Source organism: Malus sylvestris, chromosome 15 (genome assembly GCF_916048215.2).
Source record: "Malus sylvestris chromosome 15, drMalSylv7.2, whole genome shotgun sequence".
Taxonomy (NCBI): domain Eukaryota; kingdom Viridiplantae; phylum Streptophyta; class Magnoliopsida; order Rosales; family Rosaceae; genus Malus; species Malus sylvestris.
The window spans coordinates 15,378,001-15,405,934 of NC_062274.1; the positions used below are offsets into that span (position 1 = coordinate 15,378,001).

The 27,934-nt window shown below is 37.4% G+C and overlaps 3 protein-coding genes and 1 pseudogene across 3 annotated transcripts; 1 reads left to right on the forward strand and 3 right to left on the reverse strand.

Annotated features, from left to right (window-relative positions):
• Nucleotides 1–7,640: 7,640 nt before the first annotated feature.
• On the reverse strand, nt 7,641–13,169 carry LOC126601971 (uncharacterized; annotated as a pseudogene).
• A 1,270-nt stretch (nt 13,170–14,439) lies between these two features.
• On the reverse strand, nt 14,440–17,692 carry LOC126601258 (senescence/dehydration-associated protein At4g35985, chloroplastic-like). Its single transcript, XM_050267943.1, has 5 exons — nt 16,952–17,692; nt 15,627–15,757; nt 15,374–15,540; nt 15,080–15,164; nt 14,440–14,766 (listed from the first exon to the last, which is right to left on the reverse strand). The coding sequence occupies exons 1-5, from the start codon at nt 17,549–17,551 to the stop codon at nt 14,598–14,600; spliced, it is 1,152 nt and encodes a 383-aa protein (XP_050123900.1). The 5' UTR covers nt 17,552–17,692; the 3' UTR covers nt 14,440–14,597.
• Nucleotides 17,693–19,283: 1,591 nt separating this feature from the next.
• LOC126605488 (uncharacterized) lies at nt 19,284–20,118 on the forward strand. Its single transcript, XM_050272900.1, has 3 exons — nt 19,284–19,399; nt 19,679–19,796; nt 19,920–20,118. The coding sequence occupies exons 1-3, from the start codon at nt 19,357–19,359 to the stop codon at nt 20,089–20,091; spliced, it is 333 nt and encodes a 110-aa protein (XP_050128857.1). The 5' UTR covers nt 19,284–19,356; the 3' UTR covers nt 20,092–20,118.
• Nucleotides 20,119–20,189: 71 nt separating this feature from the next.
• LOC126605487 (uncharacterized) lies at nt 20,190–25,211 on the reverse strand. Its single transcript, XM_050272899.1, has 14 exons — nt 24,720–25,211; nt 24,018–24,073; nt 23,711–23,885; nt 23,308–23,409; nt 23,081–23,152; nt 22,546–22,662; nt 22,377–22,454; nt 22,185–22,247; nt 21,991–22,087; nt 21,614–21,692; nt 21,319–21,530; nt 21,092–21,237; nt 20,726–20,848; nt 20,190–20,632 (listed from the first exon to the last, which is right to left on the reverse strand). The coding sequence occupies exons 1-14, from the start codon at nt 24,804–24,806 to the stop codon at nt 20,483–20,485; spliced, it is 1,557 nt and encodes a 518-aa protein (XP_050128856.1). The 5' UTR covers nt 24,807–25,211; the 3' UTR covers nt 20,190–20,482.
• Nucleotides 25,212–27,934: the final 2,723 nt, after the last annotated feature.

Here is a 27,934-nt window from a genome sequence, read left to right on the forward strand (position 1 = left end):
AAACTTCATTCTTTTGTTTTCTAAGTGGTAGCCCCGGACTTTTTCTTCATAGATTTTGTTGATGAAGGTTGCTAGGCCCGAATAAGTGGAATTGCAGAAGGTGTAACCGTTGGTGCATTAACATCATAATGGAAGCATCACAATGATGGAAGCATCACAATGATGAAAGCATCATAATGATGAAAACACCATAATGATGAAACATCATAATGATGTTTCTTTGGTGGAATTGTTTTTCATTTCCCCTAACAACCGTAATTGTTTTTCAACATAACACCATCATCTGTAGGTCGAATCACAAAGTTGTCTTCATGAAAGTTGTTCGTTAATTCCTTAACTACAACATATCCAAATTGGAGAGCCATCGGAGCAGTACAACTCCAGAAATCCAGGTATGATGAGTGACTGTTTATCATTTGTCTGTCAACCCGTCAGATTTGTTGTGAGCTTTGAAACTCTATTTTCTCTTGCTCAGATCAGCATGCTTTCTTCATTGAAGTTGTTCCTCAGCTTGTGAACTACAACATATCCAAATTTGAGATCCCTCGGAGCTGTATAACTCAAGAAACTCAGGTATGATGAATGACTGGTTATTATTTTTCTGTCAACCCGTCAGATTTGTTGTGAGCTTCGAAACTCCATTTTCTCTTGTTCAGATCGGTATGCTTTCTTCATTGAAGTTGTTCCTCAGCTTGTGAACTACAACATATCCAAATTTGAGATCCCTCGGAGCTGTATAACTCAAGAAACTCAGGTATGATGAATGACTGGTTATTATTTTTCTGTCAACCCGTCAGATTTGTTGTGAGCTTCGAAACTCCATTTTCTCTTGTTCAGATCGGTATGCTTTCTTCATTGAAGTTGTTCCTCATCGACTCTTTCATAACATATCAAAAATTCAGGATGAACTAACGGTTAAATATTTCCAGATCTTCGAAACATCACAACAGCTTCGAAATCTGCAAGAAGCCGACTATCATGTTTGGAGCTTCAACACTTTAATTTCCGTCGCTCAAACAGAAATGGTTCCTTCTTGAAAGTTGTTCATATGCTCAAGAACTATAGGGTGTCCAAAATTTAGCTCCATTGGAGAAGAGCAGAGGTTGCAGAAATTTGATAGATGAAAGGAGGCGGAAGAGGGAGAGAGAGAAAAAGTCTCTTGGGTTGGATTTCTATTTTGGGGCAGATTCCAATTTTTGTAGCACCTTCATTATTGATGAATTGCTTGTACTTTTGTCCATTATGAAACTTGGGACTTTGGCTTGTTGTTGGATCTATTATAATATGTTTGGGAACATATATAAGTGAATAAATAAGAAGGAAAATTTTGGGCCCTTGTGGGTGTAAAACAAAAAATGTTTATGTTTACCCAAGTGTTTTTGTACAAGTTCAAGGGCATCTTGGGTTTTGTGAACAAAATTTGTTTATTTGGAGCAAGGTTTTGTGTTGAAGCTTTGTAGGTGAAGCTTTGGTGTTGAAGCTTTCTAGGTGAAGCTTTGATGGTGAAGCTTTGTAGATGAAGCTTTGTAGATGAAGCTTTCTAGGTGAAGCTTTGATGGTGAAGCTTTGTAGATGAAGCTTTCTAGGTGAAGCTTTGATGGTGAAGCTTTGATGGTGAAAGTATGTAGAGGGAGCTTTCTAGGTGAAGATTTTTTAGGTGAAGCTTTGTAGGTGAAGCTTTTTTAAGTGAAGCTTTTCGGGTGAAGTTTTTTTTTTGGGTGAAGCTTTGTGGGTGAAGCTTTTTAGGTGAAGCTTTGTGGGTGAAGCTTTGGAGGTGAAGCTTTTCGGGTGAAGCTTGTTGGGTGAAGCTTTTTAGGTGAAGCTTTGTGGGTGAAGCTTTTTAGGTGAAGCTTTGTGGGTGAAGCTTTGGAGGTGAAGCTTTTTGGGTGAAGCTTTTTGGGTGAAGCTTTGTGGGTGAAGCTTTTTAGGTGAAGCTTTGTGGGTGAAGCTTTGGAGGTGAAGCTTTTCGGGTGAAGCTTTTTGGGTGAAGCTTTTTAGGTGAAGCTTTGTGGGTGAAGCTTTGGAGGTGAAGCTTTTCGGGTGAAGCTTTTTGGATGAAGCTGTTTTTTTTTTTTTTTTTTTTTTTTGGCGCTTGACACGGTCTTCATTTGCTTGTTTTGTAGTGACTGTGGAAGACGGATTGCTTTCTGATTGAGAAGAGTTCTGGCATCGCTTGCTATGAATGTAAAAGAGTGAGGGCTGAGTTGGCTAAATTACCTCTTTATTGAATTCATTGCCAAATGGCCTTCATTACATAGGATGCCGAACGGCTATAGCTCAACACTTGTACATCGTGAGTCTATTTGTAGTAGTACTTCAAGTGATCAGCGTTCCATGGATGGCCAAGGGTCTTGCCATCAGAGCTTCTAAGTGTGTAAGAGCCAGGGCGACTGATGCCAATGACTTCATACGGTCCATCCCAGTTTGGACTAAGTGTGCCTTCACTCGGGACTCTGTCGCAGAGTAATCTTTTCTTTAAGACCCAGTCTCCTATTTTGAAAGAACGAGGCTTGACCCTAGAGTCATAATAGTTGGAGATGCGCTGCTTGTAGGCGACATTCCTCAAGTGAGCTTGGTTTCTGTGTTCCTCGACTAAATCCAAGTTGAGGGTGAGTTGTTTGTCATTTTCACTTTGAATGTAGTTCTGGACTCGGAATGTTGCTTGCTCGAGCTCAACAGGGACAACCGCCTCTGTGCCAAAGGCAAGTGAGAATGGAGTTTCTCCTGTTGAAGTCCGATATGAAGTGCGATATGACCAAAGAACTTGGGGTACAAATTCTGGCCAACAGCCTTTAGCTTTGTCCAAGCTGGTTTTCAAAGTGCGCTTGATTATTTTGTTGATGGCCTCAACTTGTCCATTAGACTGGGGATGAGCTGGAGAGGCAAAGCATAAGTTGATGTTGAACTTAGAGCAGAACAACCTGAACTTCTTGTTGTCAAACTGTCGCCCATTGTCAGTGACTATCGCATTGGGAATGCCGAATCTACAAAGGATGTTCTTCCACACGAAGTCTTCTATCTTTGCCTCAGTAATGGTTGCCAAGGGTTCTACTTCGGCCCACTTTGTGAAGTAGTCCACTGCAACGACTGCGTAACAGACTTTGCCCTTCCCTGCCGGCATTGGGCCGATCAAATCAAGTCCCCACTGGGTGAAGGGCCAAGGGCTGATCATAGGAGTAAGAGGCTCTGGAGGGGAATGAGGAATAGTTGCATATCGTTGACATTTGTCACATGAGCGGGATACTTTGATGGCATCCTGGTGGAGTGTTGGCCAGTAATATCCTTGGCGAAAAGTCTTGTGTGCTAGGGACCGAGATCCAGCATGATCTCCACAGACTCCCTCATGTATTTCCCGAAGGACGATTTCCGCCTCGGCAGGCGTAAGACACCTTAAGTATGGCAGGCTAAAACCTCGCTATTGTGGCGATACCCTTGACGCGGGTTTGACCCACTGCATTGACTGCCTGGGGGCGAGCGCTATTGTGGCGATACCCTTGGTTATCGGGATAGTGTCCCTTACTCTTTTTACTGAAATGAGAGTGGTGAGGATGGAAATCCTTCCTCTTGCCTTGAAATTGATATGTCTGTTGATTCGGTGAAGCATTATGCAAGGCATGGGGAGGTGCCACTGCTGTTTGGAAAGTCGAGGTCTTCTCATTTAGGTGAGTCTGGCTTCCACCTCCCACTTGTTGATAAAGGATGGTTGTAGGGGGTTTCTCCTGATATGTCTTTGCCTCGGCGGAGGCATGGTTATAAGCCTGCGCCATCACCTCAGAGTAAGTCTTCCAAGTATTGGCATTGATCATGTATTTAAAGAAACAATCACGTAGGCCTGCCGTGAAGGCTTTGAGGGCAGTCTTGTCGTCTGCCTCGGCACACCGGGAGTATTCATGGCTGAAGCGGCCAACATACATACGTAATGACTCGTCTGGCTTCTGGCGGATAGTGTACAAGTCATCTGCAGAGTGCAAGCGATCGGTTTGGAAAATGTGTTGGGAAACAAATAGTTTCCTCAATTCCTCAAATGAGTCTACCGTCTCAGGTGTAAGACGACAATACCAATTTAGAGCTTCACTAGAGAGGGTGGAGGGGAAGAGAAGACATCGCTCTTCGTCGGTGTGCATCCGGTATGCCATGGTGGATTCAAAGAGGTTAAGGTGCTCAATCGGGTCCTCTTTTCCAGTATAAAGTTGCAAGCCAAGCTTTTTCTTTGTCTTTGCTTGAAGGGGGGTGTTGAGGATACTCCTTGTAAGAGGGCCAGGCCTGGGTTGGTTCCAGTCAGGTATTTCAGCCTGACGTTCAGCCTTCAACTTGTTTACTTCCTCAAGAAGTTGTAGGACAAGGGGGTCCTGAGCGGAGTTATGTGTCACTGGAGCTTTCTTTCGTAAATCTCCATCTCCTCTTGGAATTAGGAAGGTTTGATCAAGGGCATGTGATTTTTCCCTGGACTCGCTGTACTGGCTTCCAGGGTATGTCTGTCGGAACACCTCTGAGTCCCCTGTACCCTCATGTCTCTCTGGGACTTGTTGCCCCTTCCCCAAATTGGTGGCCGGCTTGGGCCGTGGCAGGGGACCGAGTCTCTCAGAAATCCTTGGGTCATTAATCTTTGAGCTTATATGGATGGAATTCTCTCGACGTTGCTTTAGGAAAATCCGACAATCGCGAAAGACGGCTTTCGATCCTTCTGCCCCTTCAGCAAAGAGGTGTCTCCCTCCACTTCTCATGGTTCGGGTCGAAGCAACTGGGTTAAGAGAAGCCTCATGTTGATTATCAAGTCGATGGGTAATCTGTTCCCTATCAGGGATATCTATGTCGAATGCATGTGACCCTCCATGTTGGAGGGCACCCAGTTGATGGTTGACTTCCACGGGGGCAACAAGCTCGCGTGTCTGAGCTTGCCTAGCTTCGTGGAGTGTCTCGAAGAGCTTCTCATATTGCTCCTGGAGGACCTCATTCCTCATTGCTATCTTGTTGTTCTGAGCTTCCAACTCATCGACTTTAGCTTGAAGAAGAACTCGTTTTCCTTCCTTCTTTCGTTGTTTCGCACTATGTGCAAGGGGGTGTCATTCTGTGTGCTGTGGCTTCCTTCGCTTCCCATGCTGGAGAGGGATGCCTGATCAAAAGAAAGTGTACGAATGATAGAAACCAGCTTGACACAGCTGAAGAGAGTAGGAATAAGTGTCGTTTCCCACAGACGGCGCCAAATGTTGATGCACAAAATCAGGGAAGACTTTGGTACAACAGAAAGTGTCAGGTTTTGTGACCTTCGCTTGGTTGCTTGGTTGCTTCAGTCACTAGTGAGGATAAGTACGTAAATGAATAGAGACAGAGAAGCAAACACAGGATGTACGTGGTTCACCCAGATTGGCTACGTCCACGGAGTAGAGGAGTTCTTATTAGTAGTGAAGGGCTTACACAAGTACAAAGGATCAAGCTCTCAATTTAGTGAGTTCTTGTGAATGATTTAACACAAAATGGCATTAGGCAATATTGTGGGGGAATGACCCCTATTTATAGAAAAACTTGTAGCTTTGTCACATTGACATGTGTCATGTTATGATTGGTTCTTGATGTCGACACGTGCTGCGCTCTGATTGGCTTCTAATCTTGACACGTGTCGAGTAGTGATTGGCCTCCTGGTCGGAGGGGAACTCTTCTGGGTCCTTGACAGTATAGCGTTGGCCGGTGCTCGGTAGTTTCGGGATTGGTCAAGTATGGTACAAACAAAATGGATAAAGACATTTTAAATTTTAGTGACAAGTCTAATTAGAGTAATGTTGATCATTTAGTTGGCGATAGATACCTTTGAAATTGCATATCTGATGACACTTTAACACTTTTTTTCGTTAAGGATAGTAATAGGGACAATTATTCCATATATTTTGATATTGAAAATAAAAATTTTGAGATTGACAACAACCGTTCTTTTCTAAATGAACTAGAAAATCTTTTTAACTTGAAATGGACTATGGCATGGTCTTAATTAATATAATTTTTTAAATAATTAAAATAAATTACCACAAAAATCCACGACAAATCTTAAAATTATATATGTCAAAATTTAACCTAGACATGGCAAAACTAGAAAAATTATTGAAAAGTTTTTATATATTTTGTTTACGAAACCAAAAAGATTATGTGCATGATACGTATCAAAATTTAACCTAGAGATGCATACGTATGGATTTATTTGGTATTCGATCAAACATATCCTAATTATTAAGACATCAACGTCATGAACTAATAGCCTACTGATGACAAGAAAAATGAAAAGAAAGAGGTTGGTCCTACGCTCTTTAATCGCAGTCCGCAAGTTTCTCTGGTCGGGACTGTTCAATGTTCGCCCACCTATGATTATATACAGTAAAGTAAAAGTTGACAAAGAAATGTTAGGATTTTATAGCTTTTTATATATAAATAGTTCCATAAAATAAATATAAGCATGAAATATTAATTTTACGTGCGTACGGAGTAGGGACCTCCTTGAAAATACAAAGATGACGACACAGAAAGAAAAAGAAAGATGCAAAGATGACGATTATTTCCAATCTGAAAATGTGAGTGAGACCTTTCCATCACATCATATAGAGATACAAAATACTTGACAAAAAAAAAATAGAGATATAAAAAAGAACTGCACTCCTTTTTCTTTGTCACGACTCACGAGCAATACAGGGAATATTCTATGGGATAAAACATTTTAATTTTTAAAAAAAAAAATTATTCAAGCCAACATAACAAAACTATCCACGCAGTGGGCATTTTTTACCCCTTATTTCTTTAATTTTTGAGTAAAAATATATATTTTAAACAAAAATAAGTAAAGAATAAGATGTAAAAGAGTAACTTGTTACATGCACGAGCGTGTGGCAAAAAACTAGTTGTAGCTTAAGTAAAAGTAGCTAAGGGTGTGATTAATGGGCCAAGGTGGGATTAAGGGAGCACCACCATTTGTGGTGCGGGTTAGGTTTAAGCTTTGAAGGGGGCAAAAAATACTGGATTGCTCTGTTTATATGCTACTTCAAACCATCCACCATCATTCTCTGTGTCGTCTAATCATGGCAAAGCAAAAGAAAAGATCACTAAAGTAAAGCCTTTTTATTGGGCCCATGATACCAACTCCACATTCTTGATCATAATATTATATTTTTTATCTTTCGGTTTAGGATATGTTAGTCATAAATCGAGAAAGAGAAAGAAAATGGGTATGGAACCAATAGCCATGGTAGTAAACATAGGGAAAAATCGAAATAATTCAAGTACCTCCTCCGCGTAAGTGCACATATCATAATTTCTTAACCTTTTTATTGGGCCCATGATACCAACTCCACATTCTTGATCTTTAGGTTTAGGATATGTTAGTCATAGAGAAAAAAAAAAAAAAAAAGGGTCTGGAACCAATAGTCATTGTAATTGATTCTAAGATTTTATTCTTAACTTTTCATGTATTAGATTACGAATTTAACGTGAAATCTACATTTTTTGTTTTTAATTCAACACTTGGTATAAGCGCACAAGCAGTTAGAAATTCGTGAACATACGAAAAAATAAAAATAATTCTAGTACCTATTCCACGGAAGTGTACAAACCAAATTTTTTTGACCTTTCCGTGGTTTATTACAAGAGTTATTGTGAGAGGGTGGAATCAAACATATGACCTCGGGTGAAGGAGTAAATCTTTTAACCAGTTGAGCTTCAACAACTTACAATATGTTGTGTCATGTCAAAAGAACTAGGCTTTACAGTTTACACACAACATTTTAGTCATAAACAGCTCAACCTCAAAGTGGTTTAATGAAATCCAAGAGTTGTTAATAAAGACTTACAACAAACATGTTCTGCCATGAAGTTAGCAGCTACTTTTTGGAGAACTTTTTAATTGTGACGCGAACACAAGTGATACACCAAATGTTTTAATAGAAGTAATGAAAAATTTTATTTTTTAAGTTATTAACTTTTTAGCACACATATTTCATCATTTGTATAATGACACGTGGTGTACCATCCTGTATATCGATCACATTGAAAAATCTCTCCTACTTAAGAATGCACGAGAGTGCAAAACGAATGAATGTGAATGAATCTAACTCTACTCTTCGCAACGGGAGCCGCCAATTCTTTATTCTCCAACGCACGTTTCCATTTCTTTGTCACAATTCTTACTCATTTATACGAACTCCATGCCTCCCTCTCAAAATCGCAACATATCACAGCTTTGCAGGTATAGCCAGAAAAGGATGCAACTTGTATATTTTCGGCACAGATGCTTTGAAAATCTAGTCGAACTAATTCTGCGAGTTAAGGTCTAAGCAGTCTTGTTGCACCAGCTCTTTTCAGCCATTAAGAAAACCGAAAACCTGCTTCAGGTTTCCTCTTGAAGGCCTGGCATTTACTACATATTTACAGATAGTTACGAGTCTTCTCCGCATTTCCAATTTTGTAATGCATGTATCACTGAAGAATCTTCCACCATCAAAGGTTCCTAATGAAATTGTCATAATGTCAGAAAATGCTCGAACAAAGTGTCATTACAACTTTCCTGGAAAAGAATAAATGCTGGTAGTGCAGCAGTAAAACATGAATCAATATTGAAGATCCAGGACAATAAACAAATATTTAAACCACAGACACAGAGAGAACGAATCATTTACTACTACAAGCTAGCTTAGACAAATATGTGTAATTGAAAAGGGATGAGGGGGCGGGGATCATGCACTACGTCTAATCTAAACACCTCTTCAGGAAATAAGAAGCACAAGAACATCATCCCTTGTTTTGATAGAGAACAAGTTTATTTATGAAATAAGAAGATACGCTCAATGGTTTACACTCAACGAGAAAACAATAAAACCCATCAAATTCGAAGTCGAAGATATTTCTAGCAGTATAAGAAGGCATACCTCTATCATCAAATAATGAAGTCAAGATTGCAAGACATACACATAAGCTGAATCTTCCCCTGGAATAATGAGGATATTGAGGATATTGGAAAATATTAGAAGACCCTAATGGTAATCCAATAACAAAGAAAACTAATAATCAAACATTGAAGAACATTATTTATTCTCTCTCTCTCTCTATATATGTCGTATAAGTTTCATAAAGTATATTTATAAGAATGTATATCGTTTTCAACTAAGTTCAGCAAGGGCTAGTAACAGATCAACATGGCTATATCGACTCTTAAGCCTGCATTTGTACTTAAGCACAATCACTTCAGAGAAACTAAAAGTTCTTGAGATTCCATATATGAAAAAAAGAGCTCCATCAAAATGCGATGTTATGTGAAGTCTTATACCGTTATGGCACCAAATTAGGAGGGTCTTCCCTTCACTTAGATTCAACTTTGCAAAGTTCAGAGCAGAAGGGAGATTATTAAACAAGGTAAACCGATCAAACTTTGATGTCTGCCAAGGAAAGTGAAAAGTTAGTCGAACAATTACACAATGAAAATGAAAACAAGAATGTTATCCTAATATTCTTTTGAACTCACCACCATAGGAAGATGCATATATGCTTTAGCATTTTGATGAGAAGCAGAGATCGACTCTTGGTCCCAATTTAGTATGCAATTAACTTTACATACTGCAGCTGCAACAAATAAGGTAGACCGAAGGGTAAGCCAAATGAATTAACAAATACATAATGTTGTTGACATAAGCTAGATAGCAATGAGTAACAAAAGAGTTTTGGAAGGCAGATAAAATATGAACACATAACATTCACAGGCACTGATAAATAGAGCCAAAAATTAAGGGTCTGGTTGAATTTGGATGCTAACAAACCATAAGTAGTTTTGAACATACCGGTTGAAGAAATCCATATTTGTGTTTGAAATATCCAAAGGCAACGTCAAGTGATGTGCAAACAATGAACCGAGTTTTCTACCAAATTCGGAGTGTTGACAGAAGCCTGAGGAGCAATTTGTCCCCTTCGAGCACGATAAACTTGATCCTTCTCAACTATATCAGCTACCATCTGGTTACACAAAACAGGCCAGGCATTTATAATATCATAGGCATGATTCCAGAAGAGGGTGGGTGTTAAACCCCTTGCCCAGCTTTCTTCCATCATCGCCGGCTCCTGCTACGTAATTCCAGCTAAATTCTGAACTAGTCCTGTGTCGTACAACACCATCGGAGGCAGAGGCAGAAACAAGAATGATGGGTGTGAAATCCCATGATTCATGTGTTGTGCGGAAGCGTCAAATATGAAACCAATAAGCTACAACGGCAAAATATGACAAAACAAATAATCCAAAAGACACAAGGATTTATACTGATTCGGCATAAGCCTACGTCCAGTTCCGAGACGGCGAGGAAATTCCACTAATATCAAAAGGAGATTACAAATAGAGTTTTAACTCTCAAACCCAAATCTCACATACAACCAATAGCTCTCACTTAAACTAAGAAACAAATGAAGAAGAAGAAACACATATCAAAATCCTTCTCTCCCAAAAGCTACACAAGTAGCACCAACATCTTTGATTGAGTGATTACTAACAAAATAGGATTATTACAAATGGTGGGAATGAGCAGCTCATATTCAAATGGGAGAACCGAATGCTCTCCCTGGTTTCTCTCATCTGCCGCTCCCTACACTTTTCTTCTCTTGGCTTCTCCTCAAACATATAGCAGCTGCTGCTGCCTTAGAAAATACCAAAAGAAAAGCTCTTTTGTCAAGTTGCAAAGGAAGGAGCCGAATAAACCAATAAAAAATCCAAAGTAAAGGAATAATCATTCCTTTACAAACATCATCATGACCTTCCTTTTTCTTTTCAACAAACATCATCATTGTGTTTTTAGTCATGATGATGTCCACCAAACTTTTCTTTGTTTAATAGTCGAAAGGAGAGTTGGCTTGTTGTCCACTTGGCCACTAATTTGGCCACTAATTTGGCCACTATCCAACATCATGGTCCGGAAGTTCGTTCAACCAAATCAGTCTTTCGTGATATCCATAGAGGGCGCAACGGCTTTTTCAATAAAGAAGCAAGGGAGGCAACGTCAGCTCCGCTAGCTACTGACCGTTGGGTCCATTCGTCTAATCGATCCTCGATAGAAGCCTTCTCTTTTTCTGAAAGCCAAAGAGGAAGATGCAAGGAACAATCCCAATCCAAATTGATCTGTCCATTATCTTCAGAATGTTCACCAGAAGTACTTAACTCCTGTTCAAAAGCAAGTAAATTTTAAGAATAAAGGGTCAATATTTTGAAAACTATAAAATTTGGGCAAAGATGGTAAAACATCGGAAGTGCTCAAAGAAACAAAGCAAGCAAACTGACCCAATTAAGGGCATGTTTGGTACTACTTCGGAAATGGCCAAGTGCAGTTTTAGACAACAAAAACTGCTTAAGACACAGTATGACAGAATGCGTCTTAAATGCACTTTTTAGTTTTATTAGTTGCTTCTTCGGGAAGCACTTCCAATGCTTTTTCAAGTATATTTAAAAACTTCAACATGTAAAACACTTCTAAACATATGTGCTTCCTTCAAAAGCCGTCCCAAACATGTTTATCACACTACAATCCAACTAGGACAAGATAAACTCGCAAAACACATCAAATTCTCTAACTGTCTAGACTAATGCATAATTCAAAACTACACCAAATTACTACATTTTTTCTCTTTGTTTTCAATTTCAACTCACCCCATCATTGAACAAATCACTCTGACGATCTTTCTTCAAACCTTATAAATCGCCCGATTCAAAACACATGTCCAAATCGGTATCGTCTTCGACACGCTGTCTGGAAATCGCTTCCCCTTCCGAGTCGCATCCACAATCAAGCACCCTATTTTCTGTCCTACCCAGTTCAAACAAAAAAAATTAAAAAATTAAAAAACTAAGAGAAAGTAAACAAAGGGGGGTGTATTAAATGGAGGTGAATTGTCTGCATTTTCATTTTCATACTCTTCTCATCATCTTCTGTTTGTGTGGTTACGTTAAGTCACGTCAGCATTTTATATTCTTATTATTTTTGTTTATTATTTTTATAAAAAAATGTTTTATTATTTTTATAAAAAAATCAATATAAAATATTTACGTGACTTAATCGTGACCACATAAAAATAGAAATGGAAAGGCAGACAATCCACCTTTGTATTCAATTGAGAATTTGAGAGATTTTAATAAATTTATAAATCCATAGATTTTTACGGAGTTTAATTGATTTGTAGATATTCTATGTAAAATTTTGATTCAATTCTCTTGAAATCTCATGAGAAGATGTGAGATTTGTGAGTGTTTAAAATACACTACAAAATATCTCCAATTCTCTCTAATTTCTCAACTTTTCCAAATTCTCTCAATTCTAATTCTAATTGAATACAATTGGAATGTTATAAACTTCTCTAAAATTCTAATTGAATATTTCCGGATTTCTATGAATTTTAATAAACTATCTTAAAATATTGATTGAATACACATTGAATTTCAAAGAATCCCTTAAAATCATGATTAAATACCTCTCAATTCATTAAAAGAATTAAAAAAATCATTTAAAATCCCGAATACAACCCCTAAAAAATATTGAACGTGGGGAGGTGCAAGGAGCTACGGTGCACGTTACCGGCAAGTTGGGCGACGTGGAGGTTGAGGCGGGACTCGGGAGGTGTTGACGGGCCAGTTGTTTGTGTGGCCGTCGGTGGATTTGAAGTAACAGGTGGAGTGGAAGTTGGCAGTAGGAGAATACCAAAGGCCGGAGCGGAGGTTGGCGAGGAGAGGGAGGTCCGACCAGAGATGGGAGATTTCGCCGACAAAGATTGAGTCGTCGTAGATTGATTTAAGAGCGTTGAAAAGGGTATTCTGCCGTCGTTTTATTGTCCTCGCCGCCCTGCATATGCGAAGCTGTTTTGTGCTGTTGTCGTCTTCCATTGAAATCGGAATTTGGAGTTCAGGCCCTTCTGGGAGACTCTGTTTCTTAATTTCGTCGAAAATAGCGGCGGCGGTTGGGAGTTATGAGAGTTAGAACTGCAGTGTGGCTGAGGCAGAGGCGATTGCGATCCGTCATGGCTGTGAGATGGGTGTTGCTATGGGGTTCAATTTTGTTGTGATTGAATCTGATTCCCAGGATTCTATTTCTTGCCTTAAGGGTAAGATTTCAAATGGCAGGTGTGAGGCTTTTCCAGTGTTGACGAAGTGTAAACTGCTTGAAGATTCCTTTCAAGACTGTCGCTGGTCTTGGACTCCAAGATCAGCCAATACGACGGCGGATTGTTTAGCGTCGCAAAGAAATAGGAAGATGTGCGATTTTACTTGGGTCGATAGGCCGTCATCTTCTTTGGTTCATGTATTATGTAATGATGGACTTCCTTGTCCTCTTTGAGTTAGCTGTGGTAATCGGAGGGGTGACGCTTGTTGTTTGTTGGTTGCGTCAGATTCCTTCAACACCTTGCATTACCCGGGTTCCTCTGTTGTTTGCCTCTAGGTAGGCTTCTCTTGTTCCTTTGGCATCTTTGCCTTGGTTTTAATCGGATCCAGTTTCTCAAAAAAAAAATAAAAATTAATGAGCAGTAGGATTCCTCCCTTCTTTTTTTCCTTCATTTCCCTTCATTTACCTCCTATTTGAACCGTTATAGTTATGTTATGTTAATATTTTATATTAATTTTTTATAGAAAGAAAAAGACAAAATAAAAAATGTGAAAGAAGAAGATGGAAGAGAATGCAAAGAGAAAGGAAGAGGATCTTAATCCAATTAATGATTGATGTACAAATGATATTAGTTCGAGATTATACTGTAGAATCTTATAACACAACACAACACAATGTGACATAACGCAATTTGAGCGTGCTTTGGTTATTTGCAACCACGCCATGTCTTACAGATTAACATGATTAGTACTCAAGTACGTTCACGTCAAAATTATCCTATATTTAACAAACATGGATTGTACTAAAAAAACAAAAACAAACAAACATGAATGTAGCTGCCTACAGCAATATAAGTTTGAATAATTTTTTTCTAGAAAATCGCTAAAAAGAAATATAATCATTACTTAATTAAAAATAAAGAATTTATTACAAATTTCAAGAATCTCTGATAATTCACACAACTTGAATGTTGTATTTTTTCCATATGAAGTTAAAAAGAAATACAAGCCTAATGAAATAAGTAAACGTAATTGAATAAGCAAACCTAATTCCTCGAAGACAAGAAAACTTAGACCTTAATAAAATAACATAAAACAAAATATCAGTCCTCCTATAGTTTTCAATCCTTGACATGACAACTGATAAATTAAGGGAGATAAATAATGAAATCATTATAGTTCCACCTTTTTTCAAGTATTAGATTACTAATTTTAACTTTAACTAGCAGACACATATCTATTTTTGCTCTCGCATATGCTGGCAAGTGCGAGATATCAGGCATCAAATTTTCTTATATATTCTTAAAAGGAAGGAAGAAAGAAATGATGGAGAAGAACGAGCGTTTCAACTTGAAATTCCCACATCCAATATGCAGTTTTTTGTTAAGCATAAGTACAATAGCAAGATTAGAGTCAATCCATAGTAGCAAACTTTAGATATTAATTGCTATCCCAACCTCCATCAAATATCCAACACTAATTAACGAATCACTGATGGCTTTTAAGAATATTGGTTTCTACTTTTGGCAGCATTCTTGAGTACTCCTGTTTTGACAGATGAGGCTGGATTGATGGCCTTTCTAATTTTGAAGATGTTCCAAGCAGTGTTAGCAATATGCCCTGTTGTTGCAAACACATCCTCGGTTGTCTCCCCTGCACTCTCCCCAAACCTGCAGTTTCTCAACATTAATAGCAATTCAACTAACATGCAAGAATCAACTGTGTATATATATATAGTAACGGGAAACATGTACAAGTAGAACTGGTTATTATCTTTTAATAAAAAATAGAATCAGAAATACACTATTCAGACTGTAAGTCGTATATAAGCACAATTTATAGTGCTTTGTCATGTAGGATAGTGTCTCTCCAGTTCTATTTTTTATTAAAAGTTTGTAACGGGTACATGTTCTAATAATCGAAACTCTTCAAATGTAAAGTCTAACATTTTGCGTTCATGTTTATATAATTGGCCATTATTACCTGTTGCTGACCATTCTAGTTGCAGCACCTGAGGTGGCAGAAAGAGCTTGTTTCTCAGCAACTTCAGCTGCATCCAAAATCTTATCTGCAGTTTGCAGGATGAACCATATTTCAATATGTAGATTCTTATATAGCCTTGGCAATGTGAAGAGAATTTTCAACTATGCATTCAAATGACGGCTAGATTTATATGTTTTAGATGAAAGAAATCATCATATATGACGGTCTACTAAATCCTAAAACGCAATGTATTGCAGAATTTTCGACGTGAAGAATGTATGAATTTGAACTTACTGATGCCATCAAGTGAAGCCAAGAGGACCTCTCCCGGAACCATGGCAAAGAATGCCTTCCCTGCTTGGGAATTAACCACCGGACCCATCACCGATCCGGTCATAATACCAACCCCATCAAGCATAGATTTGCTCAGCTCTGATGTCATCTTTGACAAATTTTTCACACTGAATCATGGCAACACAAAAGATCCATTCACTTGAGAACTTTTCAATACACGCTCACAAAATAATGCAAGGAAAATGTGTTTAACCGTTTTAAGTTCACGTTGATTCCATTCTTCTTTTTCGCAGCAGACCTTTCGCTGCTATTACTTCCTTGTTCTTTGACATAACTTTTCCCCTCCACGGGACGAGCCAATGTCGTTTCCCCTCCTTTTTGGACCTGTTTTCTTCTCCCATCATACAAATTATTGTTAGATCTTCAAAAGAAATCAACCCAGATGATGTTTCTTATACATTTTACCATGTATTTAACAAATTGCGGAAATATTGAGATGAAACTGATCATTTGAGAAAAGAATAAAAAAAGATTTCATTGATTCATTTTGTTAGATAATCATTAGACCCCAAAGCTAGATTAAGTTGTCACAGAATAAGCTAACATGTATCAAGCATACACCGTCCCAGACATACATGCAAACCATATAAGTGTTGCAACAATTTAATGTATGTCAAACTTAAACACTCCCTCAATCATGATTAAGAAACAAGTGAATGAACGGGCTGAAAGAATGGGGAGGGTTCAAGGCATATTTTTACAGTTTCGCACGTTGTGCAGTTCCTCAATTTGTAAAATCTATGACCATTGAAACTTTGTAAAATTGGGATTATAACTTGGGTTACACGTCGTACTGTTTTCAAGGTAAAAAGAATTATTGGCTTAGCCAAATTGACTAGAGTGGCGTGCTTTTCATAAAAAGCAAAGTTTGAATTCTTGGCTCCTAAATTTTGGATGAGGGAAATAAACTTGAAATTTAGAAAAAAAAAAGTTATAATTTATAAATTGACATGCATAAATTCCTTTTTGGATTCATAAAGGTAGAAATTTAAAAATTTTGCCTAAAAAAAAAAAAACTTGAAATTTTTAGGACATCCAATTCCTATGTTTAGATTATTGTTAATAGTGTCATTTCAAAATTTTCAGAGAGTTTAAAAATAAAAATAAAAATACAACAAAACTCAAATATGAGTGGCCACCTCCACCACCCACCATCATCCTCACCATAGCGGTTGCCGCCGCACGCCACCACATATCGTTATCGCCCCCGCCGTTGACACCCACCTTCATCACTACTGCCACTATCATCCACCATTATCACCGTCGTTGCCACCACCATTACTAGCACATTTCCTAACTATTATCACTCATTTACATACTAATGACACTATACACACATTAAATTTTATATTTAAATTTCATTGTTTTTTTAAGTTAATCAAAAAAGAAAATTCACGAATTCTAAAAATAAAATTCCATCATTTTAAAATTTCTTAGCAGCCTTAAATTTTCTCATTCAAAAAATATTGTGTAAAATACTAAAATTATTTCACTTGTTGAAAAAAAAAAAAAAAAAACCTGATTGGTGTAAGCATTGCTACACATAAAGATTCCCCTCACAATCTGACCAGTCCCTCCTGCAATTGCTTTGGCCAACACATTATTATAATCTTCAATCCTTGGAGCATACTCCTTCCAATCAACCCCCTTATTATTATTCTTGGTCGATGTGGTACTAAAGCAAGAGTGTTCTTTCAAATACGAGTCCAGAAACCCCAAGTTACTTTCGTATTGGTCGGGAAATGTCACGCCGTAGCTCAGAGGATCGCCGTCTTTCATGGGGAGGGAGAAGAGATAGTGCAAAGCGTCGAGCTTCACAACCGGCTCGTCATTTGTCAACGGCCACTGAATTTCTTCGCCGACTTTGATTATGGTGGCGAGCGAGACGTTGTTTTCCAAGATGTTTTCGAGGACGAAGTCGCCGTTTGCGAGCTCTAGGGTTTCTCCTTCGTCCATGAGGTGGACTTTGCATCCTGGGATTCGGAAGAGGACTTGCTGCTGGAGGTTTTTGGGTTGTTGGTATTGCTGAGTAGGGTTCTGGGTTTGGTACTGCGGCGGAGGTGAGGTGGGAGGGGAGGTTTTGGGCTTAGGACTGCGTGACCGACTGAAGCAACCCATTTCTATGCCGGGAAGGAAATTGTCTGTATTTGTTTCACCGAGGGCTTGGAAAGAAGATGATCGGGAAAAGGTAATGGGTTAAGAGGAAAAGTTGTAGGCGGATTTGATGCCTTGTCATCCTCCAAATTCTCCACTGAAAGCCACACGCATTAATTACATTAACCCCAAAGAATCAGAATAAAGTTGTGTGAGGCTTTCAGTGGAGAATTTGGAGGATGACAACTGTCTGCATGATGCTGGATAATCAGTATAAAAGTCCAGACACATTGCATTTTCCAAAGAAAGTCTGAAGTGTGAACCCAAGTGAGAAATGCTATGGAGATTTTCAACAAAAGAAGACTTATTATTCGCTTTCTAATGTCTTATAATTTAACGTCAATTTTCTTATTAACATTATAAAACATTAGTTAAAAACTTGAACTAGCAAATAGTTCATAAAAAGTCTCATTTTTTAGGGTCTTCTTAGTATTTGTTTTATCTAATATAATCGATATTGGAATGCTGACAACCTTCTCAATATCTTTTCATTTTAACTTTGCACTTTTTTTTTATACCACGCGTACTCCACTAGCACTCAAAACTAAAATTTTAATTATATTAACATCTCACTATTTTTTTTTTTTTTTGTTAGTATGATTACAATTTGAGTTTGTCAACCAAACAGTAATTATTTTTTTTGTTTTGCATGCTAATAGAATGCATGTGACATGAGTAGAAGTGAGAATGATGAAATGAGAAGGTAAGTGAGAACGTTATTAGCATTTCTCTTATCGGCATACTTAGTAACTGAGTTTATTGTAATGATGGTGTCACTTTGGACAAAATATTGTCATGTGCAAGTTTTCATCACATGACATTATATTAATATATTAAAATATCAAATTCACTTGATTTTGTAGTCTCATCTTCTGCCAAGTAGTTTATTGTATTAGTTGATATGCAAATTCTCGTGTATAAACCCTAATAGTGCGTATTAAGTGTAGGTGCGGATGTGAGTGACTAGCCAACCGACTCTTCCACCATTCAGTTCATTTGACACTAAAATTCTCTCTTATGGATCATAATGGTGCATATAATAGGCTATATCTTAGTTGATGTGTTTAATATGATTAGATTTTCATTTATCAGACTTACGTTGTGAGATATCAATGATTGAAATTCATAATATGACAACATAACATAACTTATATATGTAAAACTTGCAGTTGCTAGTAACTTTCGTTCTCTACCCAAATGGAATGGTCAAATATCCTCGTTCAAAACTTCCATCTCATGTACAGAAAACTTCTCTCTTGCCTGGGCCCATTTAGGCCCATTAGGCCCAAATCTTTACGGCCTACACCCTAAACCAACACAGACTGCATTGAGAATTTGAGAGACTTTAATGAATTTTTATGGAGTTTAATTGATTTGTAGATATTCCATATAAAATTTTGATTTAATTCCCTTGAAATCTCATAGGAAGATGTGAGATTTGTAGATGCTTAAAATACACTACAAAATCTTTCTAATTCTCTCTAATTCCTCAACTTTTTCAAATTTTTAAAATCAATTTCTAATTGAATACACCTGCAATGTTATAAACTTCTTTAAAATCCTAATTGAATACACCCGGATTTCTAAGGATTTTAATAAATTATCTTAAAATTCTAATTGAATACACCTTAAATTTCAAATAATCACTTAAAATCTTGATTGAATACCTCTAAATTCTTTAAAAGAATTAAAATCCCTTCAAATTCCAATTGAATGCAGTTATAGACAGTTCTCCCTCTTAACTTCTCCAATGCCGAAATCCGCCATCCATGTCTCAGTCGCCATCGCCGGAAAATCCACTCCAATCTGCAGGTCTCTCTCTCTCTCTCTCTCTCTGCATCAAAATCTAGGATCTCTAAAAGCCTGGGAAATTCCAAATACATTCTGTTAACTCGTACTTACCCAGTCTGTCTTTCGAGTCACTTGTACTCACTTAGAAACCTAGCAAACTGCTTGATTGCAAAAAAATGTCAAATCAAACAATGCCTGTCGTATCCGACCGTCTGTGTTTGTCTAACTTAATTGAACAAAAACTTGAGATTATGTGACATTTACCACATTTTCTTATCTGTTTTCATTGCTTGGTTTTAGGATTTCGACTCGGCGGTGTAAAGAGCTCAACTTTGAGATATGATGATCGCCGCAGCGGTGCTGGTGGCGGTTATCCTTCTGGTAGCTTTCTTTGTGATCCCACGAGGCCCAAAATATGGTACTTTCTTCTTCTTCCTTAAATCTTTCCTGGTTATTAAAATTGGCACATTCTTTGCATTTGCAAGGTTGTAGCAATGATGCTCCTGACATTTGCTTGTTATCTATACTTTTCGTGTTCTAGGCCGCAGCATACTACCCGAGTCTTTGACATGATGGACGACTTCGTATCGGGGATCTGGTGCTGTGACCAACTTCGAGTCATTACTTTGAGATTCCATTCTTCTCTTTGCATTTTCTTTTCATGCAACACTGCTGTATCTGTAAGAAAGCCCTTCAAAACTCGTATTTCATAGGAAAAAAACACTTATATTTTGCACTCCGATTCAAACTCGCAAAGTTTTTCACTAAAGATGCAAATGAAGAGGAGGAGCCAACGGTGCAACACTGGAGATGGAATCAAATCTCTACTTGCTATCCTTTAAATCTCAAATGTATAAGAATTTAAATTACATAACTAAAAACAAAAAGGTGCAGGCAGGTAGGTTTGAGGCTGAAGAATCAAATGGATTGAAGGGGTATCGAAAAAATGAGACAAAAATTTCTAAAAACACTTCAATAAATCAATAATTGAATGGCCAACTAATCTAACCCCAACATATTTTTTACTTCTAACAATCTCGTCGCCCATCCGATCTTGAAACGCTGGGCAAACCAATCAAAAGGTGTTTTCTCCAATCGCATTCACTAGATATCGTATTTCTTCGGCTGGCGCCATTGTGCCAAACTTCTGGCCAAAGAGCTCAGGAATGACAATTTCGGAGGAGCTCCTTTCTTCCCTAAATGCTTTCCTCCCAAATCCGTATATACTGGACCCATATCCTTGCTTCGTTCGATCTTCAGTGAAAATATACAAAATATTTCAGAAAATATAGCTCAGAAGTTGTAATGTTCTTAAAGCTATAAGCAGAAAGGCCTTAGACAGCATACCTTGAATATCTTCCCATCCTTTAAGTGATATCGAATACCAGACCAATTTATCGACTGAGAGAAATGAGAACGGAAGGCAGAGACGGGGTACAAAAAATTATCTACAATGAGTGCAATAAATACCTGCCAAATAAAAAAACAGTACATGAACATTAGAGAATACTCAGTAGCCATCATCAAGGCGCCCCAGAGCTCCAACTAGATATGGAGTTTGGATTTTCATACATAAAAAGATAGAGCTCACGAAACTCTGATTTTTCTATGGTACTTTGATATAAACCTTCGATCAGGATATTTTGGTACGTATAATATACAGCATTCAAGATACAGGCAATGAGTTTCAAGGGTATAGAGATGGACACTTACAAGGCTCCAGTTGTAAGTAGCAAGTGAGAGTTTAGTCGCCTCCGGTGATAACATGTTGCATAGATGAACTTCTATCCTGGTCAAGTTCCACATCGAAAGAAGTTCGATAATTGTGCATGTCGCTAGGCAGCCTACCAGTTTCAATCCTGAGAAAGGATGGATGAACGTTTAAGAGCATAAAAATAAGCGTCAAATTAATGGCGAAAAGAGAAAACTAGAGTGCTCACCACGAAAAGTGAAGGTTGTTTCCTCGATTGAATACCCCTTAATATACATTCGTAGGGCTGCGGTGATATGAATAATGGCCATTAAGAATGGTGCTACAAATCCCCATGAGAGATAGCAGTGGACGGTAAACAATGCACGGTTCATAATCCAGTTAACTGTTGTTGTATATGATTCCAACACAAATGTCTGCTTCCTCAAGTAATTCCAATACCTACAGGACAAGTCAAAAGATGTAAGCATGAAGTATGACTGCATTTTTTTTGTTTTTTGAGAAAACAAGTGTACATTACAAACCTTGGAAAAGTAAGATCACTTGCAAGCGGATGGGGGAAAACGGCAACTGGAGGTGATGTGATGAGCCTTTTATGAGCACCTGGAAAAGGTCAATAACATCAGCAACAATACATAGCCACTTTAAACCACACTGAACCAAATCATGCAAAAATCCTTGATGTAATGTCTCCCTTCCCTTGTAAACATATCCCCCCAAAGACGATTAAAAAACACGAAAAAAAAAAAACAATGGGAGAGCACTAATTTAACACTCGAACAGCCAAAAGAAATGGTATGCACAAGACATGGCATAAGTTTGCAGGATAGTTATATCAGATTGACAAGATGAATGCATCTAAGCCTTCAGGTAGTACAGAAAACTTCAATGGGTATATTACCGGCTATAGCTGCAAGAGTCATATCATCAGAGTAACCACCATTTTTAAGTCCTGTGACCACTCCATAGCGGTTGAGTCTAAAATCATCTGCATGCATCTGCATAGAATTTAAAACAGTTAAAACAGCAAGAAATTTAAAACAACTAAAGCAGCATGACGATTTAGTGCACGCAGGACTTATATAAGGTTACTACCATCATGCATCCTCCCCACAAAAAGAATGTCCTTCCACCAGTAGCAAAGCCCATTGAGCAAGGCTGTACAAAACAAATTGCATATGACTAGGAGTCAGACTTCAATTAACATATAGGAGGAAGCTTAAGATAAAATACAAGAAATAACCACTAATATTATATACACGTGCATTTTGAAGAACAAGTGGGTACCATATGGTATTCATAAATGCAGTAACTCCCTAAGCTTCCCGAAGGCAAATCAAGGGGGTATCCGGTTTGGATAAATATCTGCACATTATTTAAAACAGAATTAACACCATAACAGAACCCAAAGCTAACATACCACATATAAAATAGGATCAACGTACAAAAATCTTACATCAGGATTTTTCTCCATCTCCGTGGTTAGGGCTCCAATCGATCCAGGGTGAAGCCTAACATCGTCATCCAAAAACAATACATACTTGCTGGCCTTGTGCATTTTCTCCACTCCAATCTGCAAAAAGACATTTCGATCTAGTAATTGATATAATTAGTCACTACAGAATGTCATGCTTTAAAGTTCAAACCATGTATGCAAAAAGATTTAAACAGAGTAGGCCACAAGGCTAAAGCTCATATTTCCATATATAATTCTAAGTGCAGCTTTCCTTTGCCTTTTATTCTACATGAATCCTCAAAAGAAACCTTACACAACAATGAGTCTGATGCCTTAGATAGTGTAGACATATACCCTACACTACTAAGACTTAGTAATAAGTTTATATTCCTGTATTCCATAAAGAAAAGAACCTTGTCATAAAGAACAATTATAGGTACATAATGATTTGATAAGATAACACATAAACCGTGCAAGACCTTGCTATTGCACCAGCACGGTAGCAAACCGTAAATTATTTTAATCAGGTACATACCAATTGGTTGTGAATTTTCTGACTACAGGTTGTTGAAATACCAGCCACAACAATCTTAGCATCAACCTCATCCTGCAAGGAAATGAAGTTAAACTTAAAACATATCATTCTGGGCACACATGCAACCATAAAAATGTTACCATTAAACTTATGCTTCCAAGCATATATTATATAACTTGTCCTGGATGTTCTTATATTAAAGAAACCATGATTATTGTTGCATATACCTTAAGCTCTGATAGTAGCATAGATACAGCATGATAAGCAGGGTCTTCTGTGCTTTCCACGATAAACATAAATTCTAAGTGACCACCATAGAGAGAAGTGACCTGCGTTCGTTAATGAAACAAAACAGCTCAGACCATATGGAAAAAAACCTTGGATACAGATTCAACCTATTAAATCAGTTAGCACATGGATTTTGAACACTTCACCAGATAATCTAATCATTTAAAAGGTGTTGATGGTTTCAACAACTCCTTTTTTCCCCAAACAAGAAAATATAAACACACAAGAGCGGACCCTCTAAACCAAAGAAGACTCTTAGCATCCCCATCGAAAGATTTATAATTTTATATATAAATTTATGTTGTTTTTATTGACAAGCCCAAAGCAAAGTGTCCCTCTAACCTGGGTTCTCCAGTTGTGTAAGTTGTGTTCTCCAAATCCCTTCAAAGGCATAACAACTGTTACTCTTGGCAGTTTGAGCTGATTTGAGTGCTCAAGTTCAGTGATATCATGGCAAAGGAAAGCAAAGCTATTGCCTCGTTGCATACTATCCTTCATCCGATTAATCTCTCTATTCCTGAGGGGGGGAAACAGAACGGGAAGAAAAACATTGAATATCAAGCAAAGAAAGGAAATTTAACATTGAACAAGCACGGAGGCCATGCTAGTAGTTGATATTACATTGAAGTCGGAATATAAACTCAAGTACCTGACATAAGCCGCACAAGCCCATCCGAAAGCAAGAAGCAAACAGATTAGACATCCCTACAGCGCAAATACGGAAATTTAGACATGCCCACCAAAAGACAATATAGTTTAACTACGTTAATCTAATATCACAGAGATATTGAGCTTCCAAATCTCAGACCCAATAGTGTAATTTGAACTTCTTATGAAGAAAAACTTAATCATTCAACTCGAAACTAACACAAAGAATCGCCTAAGAAAATGCGAACTCGAGGAGAAATGTAAGCCGATTTTTGAAGTGCCAATAACAGCTCCCAATCCCAAAGCAGTCTAAATTTTTCAGTTCAAACCTCATTTTCTGGATTTTTGACTTCTCTCACCCAGAAATCATATATTTGACCTCCATTGTACAACTATAACGAAAATGACTTTTAAGCCAGAAAGCATGAAGCTTTAATTTTAATTTTTTTAATAATCGAAAATAAAAACTGCCGCCATAAATCAAAATTGAAGAATTCAAACTTCGAATCGAAGAATTTCGCAATCCCAGAAGCCGAATTCAAATGCCGGCAAGCAATTCATCCCAGACCCGACCCCAAATAAAAAATTAAAACCCAATGAAAAGAAAATTTTCAAGTGAATTTCTCGGCAACCAAACGGACCCGGATCTGAACGAAACATAAAATGGCGAAAAAAACTCTAAATTTTAAGGAAAAAAACAAACCTGGATCTGAACGAAAACTGCTAGCGGGCTGCAGAACGCTCTGCTGAGAGAAAAGAGGAGCGAATCGAGAGGATCCAATGCAGACATTTTTATTATTACGCTCGTGTAATTGTAATATATATTATAATATACAATTCACGGCAGTCCTTCTCTTTCTTGGTTTCTCTCGGATTGCTTGTTAGAGGGAGGAGGAGATAAAGATTATGGCGAGGAGAGAAGCCGCAGACTTTCCCTCAGATCGCCATGGCCAATGAACAGCGTTGATAATCACGACGGAGATAGGGAGGAGAGAGAGAGAGAGGGAAAAAAGGGGGTTAGAGTGAGAGAGCGCGTAATTTATAATTCGAAGGAGAAGGGGAAATTAGTAATTGGCTCGCTGGCCACACAACACAGCACGCGAGCAGCAACAAGAACAAGAATAATATAAACAGAGGAGAGCAATCCTGTCGTCTGTGCACTTTTGCTGGCTTTCTTTGTTTTTAAGGAAGAGTAGGGGTCGAAATAAAGACGGAGAGCGATCCCCTTAACAGTAATTCCTGGTTTTTCATTGGTTGCTTGGTCCGACACCGCCTCTTGTCAACGATATTATTTACATTAAGCAATGGGCAGTTTCTAAAAAATGTTAGGCGCTATTCAGGGGTGGGTTGGTGGGGGTCTAGCGTCTAAGTGGCTAGGCAGGCACCTAGGCGGACTAAGCAGATTTAATTAAATCTATTATATTTCGTGTAAATAAGTGTATATTTATACTTACAATATATATAATTTCATCATAAACTACAAAATAGAATGATATATATATTATGATCTATTGGAACATAATGAAAATATGGGAAACAAGCATATAATGTGTGTTCATTTAAGTATTCAACAAGTCTTTTACAATTTATTAAAAAAAATAAAATACAAAATGAAAGTTATTTATTTTCTGTCTAAGTGATTCGCAACCTAAACGGGTCTTGGCAAGCTAGGTGGGCGCCTCAGTAGGTCTAGGCATAATTTCTTAATTTTCAAATGCCTAGGCATTAATCGGGGCGATGACCAGCCGCCTAATACCCAGGCGGCGCTAGGGAGGATTTTTAGAACAGTGGCAATGGGAAGGATAAATTAGTATAGTCATATCCAACTATTTGTAGATTCAAATTTAAGATTTTTAGAACTAAATCGTAGTATTAAGTAGCATGATGTTATCAATTTTTATGTTGTACGAACAATTTTGGGCGTAAAAAAATAAACTTTTCCATATCAAAGAGTTTTTCCGCACACATCGGTGTCAAAATCTGATTTTGTTTTAAGAAAATAATGACTCTCTACATGTACGAAGCTAAGCATTTTTTGTATAGTATAGACTCTGGAGATGTGGGAGTTTATTGTTTTATGATTTTCACATGTTTTTCTCTTTTACACTTTGATTTTCATCTTGTTTATTCAATTCAAATATCAATATCGGTATCGATGAAAAAAAATGATGTGTAGAGACAGAGTGAGGGTGTGAAATTGTGAAAAAAATTCACACCCATATTTTTATGTATTGTAACATACATAGACGATGAGTTTATATTTTCGGTTATAGCATTGATAAATAAAGCACGTGTTCTACCAAATAATTTGAGGAAAAAAGTATAGAGAAATAAAGACGGGGAATCAGGACACGTGAGGTGTCATCTTGCCATAAAAGGAAGATGCTCATTTATGATCCGAATCTATAAGCTACACTTGCGTATCCTTAATTGATTGATTAATTAACTCCCCTAATCCCATTTGTTTATGCTAACTACACGGCTCAATCTATAAGCTTCTGTGTTTCATTCTTTTGTTTATTGACCATGAATCAAGACGATTCGTGTACGCTAATTGAGTTTTATTAAAATACTTGTTTTGATTTATTTGATCAAATAACAATGGTAGGCTCTAAATCTGGACTAAGGCTTGTTTGAAAATATTTTTAAAATGATTAAAAAAAATCATTAGATACGTGTTTCTCGCATGAAGCATTTAAAGTGTTTTTTCAAGATTCACTTAGATTTTTAGTAAGAATTGATTTCAAAAACATTGTCACAAAAAACGCTTTCAATCATTTTAAAGGTACTTCCAACGAGTCCTTAATCAGTTGGCTATAAAGGTGATTTCTCCTCTACGTGGTGTAGACCATTGTTATTCAGTTGTATCAAAACTAAAATAACAATGGTAGAATTGTCGATATTGATAGCAACACTCCCACACCAACAAAAAAAAATACCAAAACCACGACTTTGGAATTCGGTAGAACGAAGAAAAACTTGATTTAATATTTGTCCGTTTATGAGCGTAGTTCGGTTTTGTATTAAAAATCCAAGTTTTATCTATCAACAATTAATAATCGTTCATGTATGTATAAACATACTTTTTTTATGTTATCCAACTTTAAGTAATGACAATTAATTCTTCGCATATATGTTCATGAATAAGAAGTAATTTTCCGAATTTATCATGACCTAAAAGATACTGGCCAATTGGACATGACAAAAACATGTTTAGGATGCTAAAAGTATATTCTATGTTGGAAATATTTTACATCTAATTCATAAGCTCACACAATTAAGTTGAGATTTGATCGATTGGATAAGGATAGAGACCCGTACAAACACATCGTCTTGTGGTGGTCATATGCATGGCAGGTACAAGTAGCATTCATAGAAACTATGTTTCAATGTTTCATGCAACATCTTGAGCTACGTGCAGAGACGACTTTGGGTCCCGGGATATATGGGTAGGGACTGACAGCGTTTGTAACCGGGGGAGAATAAATTGTCTCAACCTTCGGCGTAAGGACAAGATACTAACTCGTTACATGCACATCATAATCTGACACGTATAATTGAGACTAGTAAAAAATAAAAAAAATATATATATATATATATATTTATATATGCAAACATGTAAAACCACGATTTGTCTGTAAGGATCATAACAAGGAGCCAAGTATTTTTCCAAATTTAATTAAGTGTATGTTTAGAAATGCTTATTGAAATGTTAGAAGTGTTTTCTACCAACTAAAAATGCTTTTGATCCTTGGCAAAAAAACTTAAAAGCACTTATAGATCATAGAAGTATATTATGGAGAAACACTAACTTTATATTTCTTCATGATGAATTTTCTAATAAGCACTTGAATTTGTTATAAAAATTTCTACATATTTATAATAAAAACACTTTTAACAGAAGCGCTTATGAACATA

Coding starts and splice junctions, on each gene's coding strand:
- LOC126601258 (XM_050267943.1), bottom strand. CDS start 17,551: ATGGGTTGCTTCAGTCGGTCACGCAGTCCTAAGCCCAAAACCTCCCCT. Junction 15,758..16,951: donor GCAATGCTTACACCAATCAG/GTTTTTTTTTTT, acceptor AGAAGAAAACAG/GTCCAAAAAGGAGGGGAAAC. Junction 14,767..15,079: donor ACTAGAATGGTCAGCAACAG/GTAATAATGGCC, acceptor GAGAAACTGCAG/GTTTGGGGAGAGTGCAGGGG.
- LOC126605488 (XM_050272900.1), top strand. CDS start 19,357: ATGTCTCAGTCGCCATCGCCGGAAAATCCACTCCAATCTGCAG. Junction 19,400..19,678: donor AAATCCACTCCAATCTGCAG/GTCTCTCTCTCT, acceptor GCTTGGTTTTAG/GATTTCGACTCGGCGGTGTA. Junction 19,797..19,919: donor CCCACGAGGCCCAAAATATG/GTACTTTCTTCT, acceptor TTCGTGTTCTAG/GCCGCAGCATACTACCCGAG.
- LOC126605487 (XM_050272899.1), bottom strand. CDS start 24,806: ATGTCTGCATTGGATCCTCTCGATTCGCTCCTCTTTTCTCTCAGCAGA. Junction 24,074..24,719: donor CAGTTTTCGTTCAGATCCAG/GTTTGTTTTTTT, acceptor TTTGCGCTGTAG/GGATGTCTAATCTGTTTGCT. Junction 21,693..21,990: donor GACTCTTGCAGCTATAGCCG/GTAATATACCCA, acceptor GACCTTTTCCAG/GTGCTCATAAAAGGCTCATC.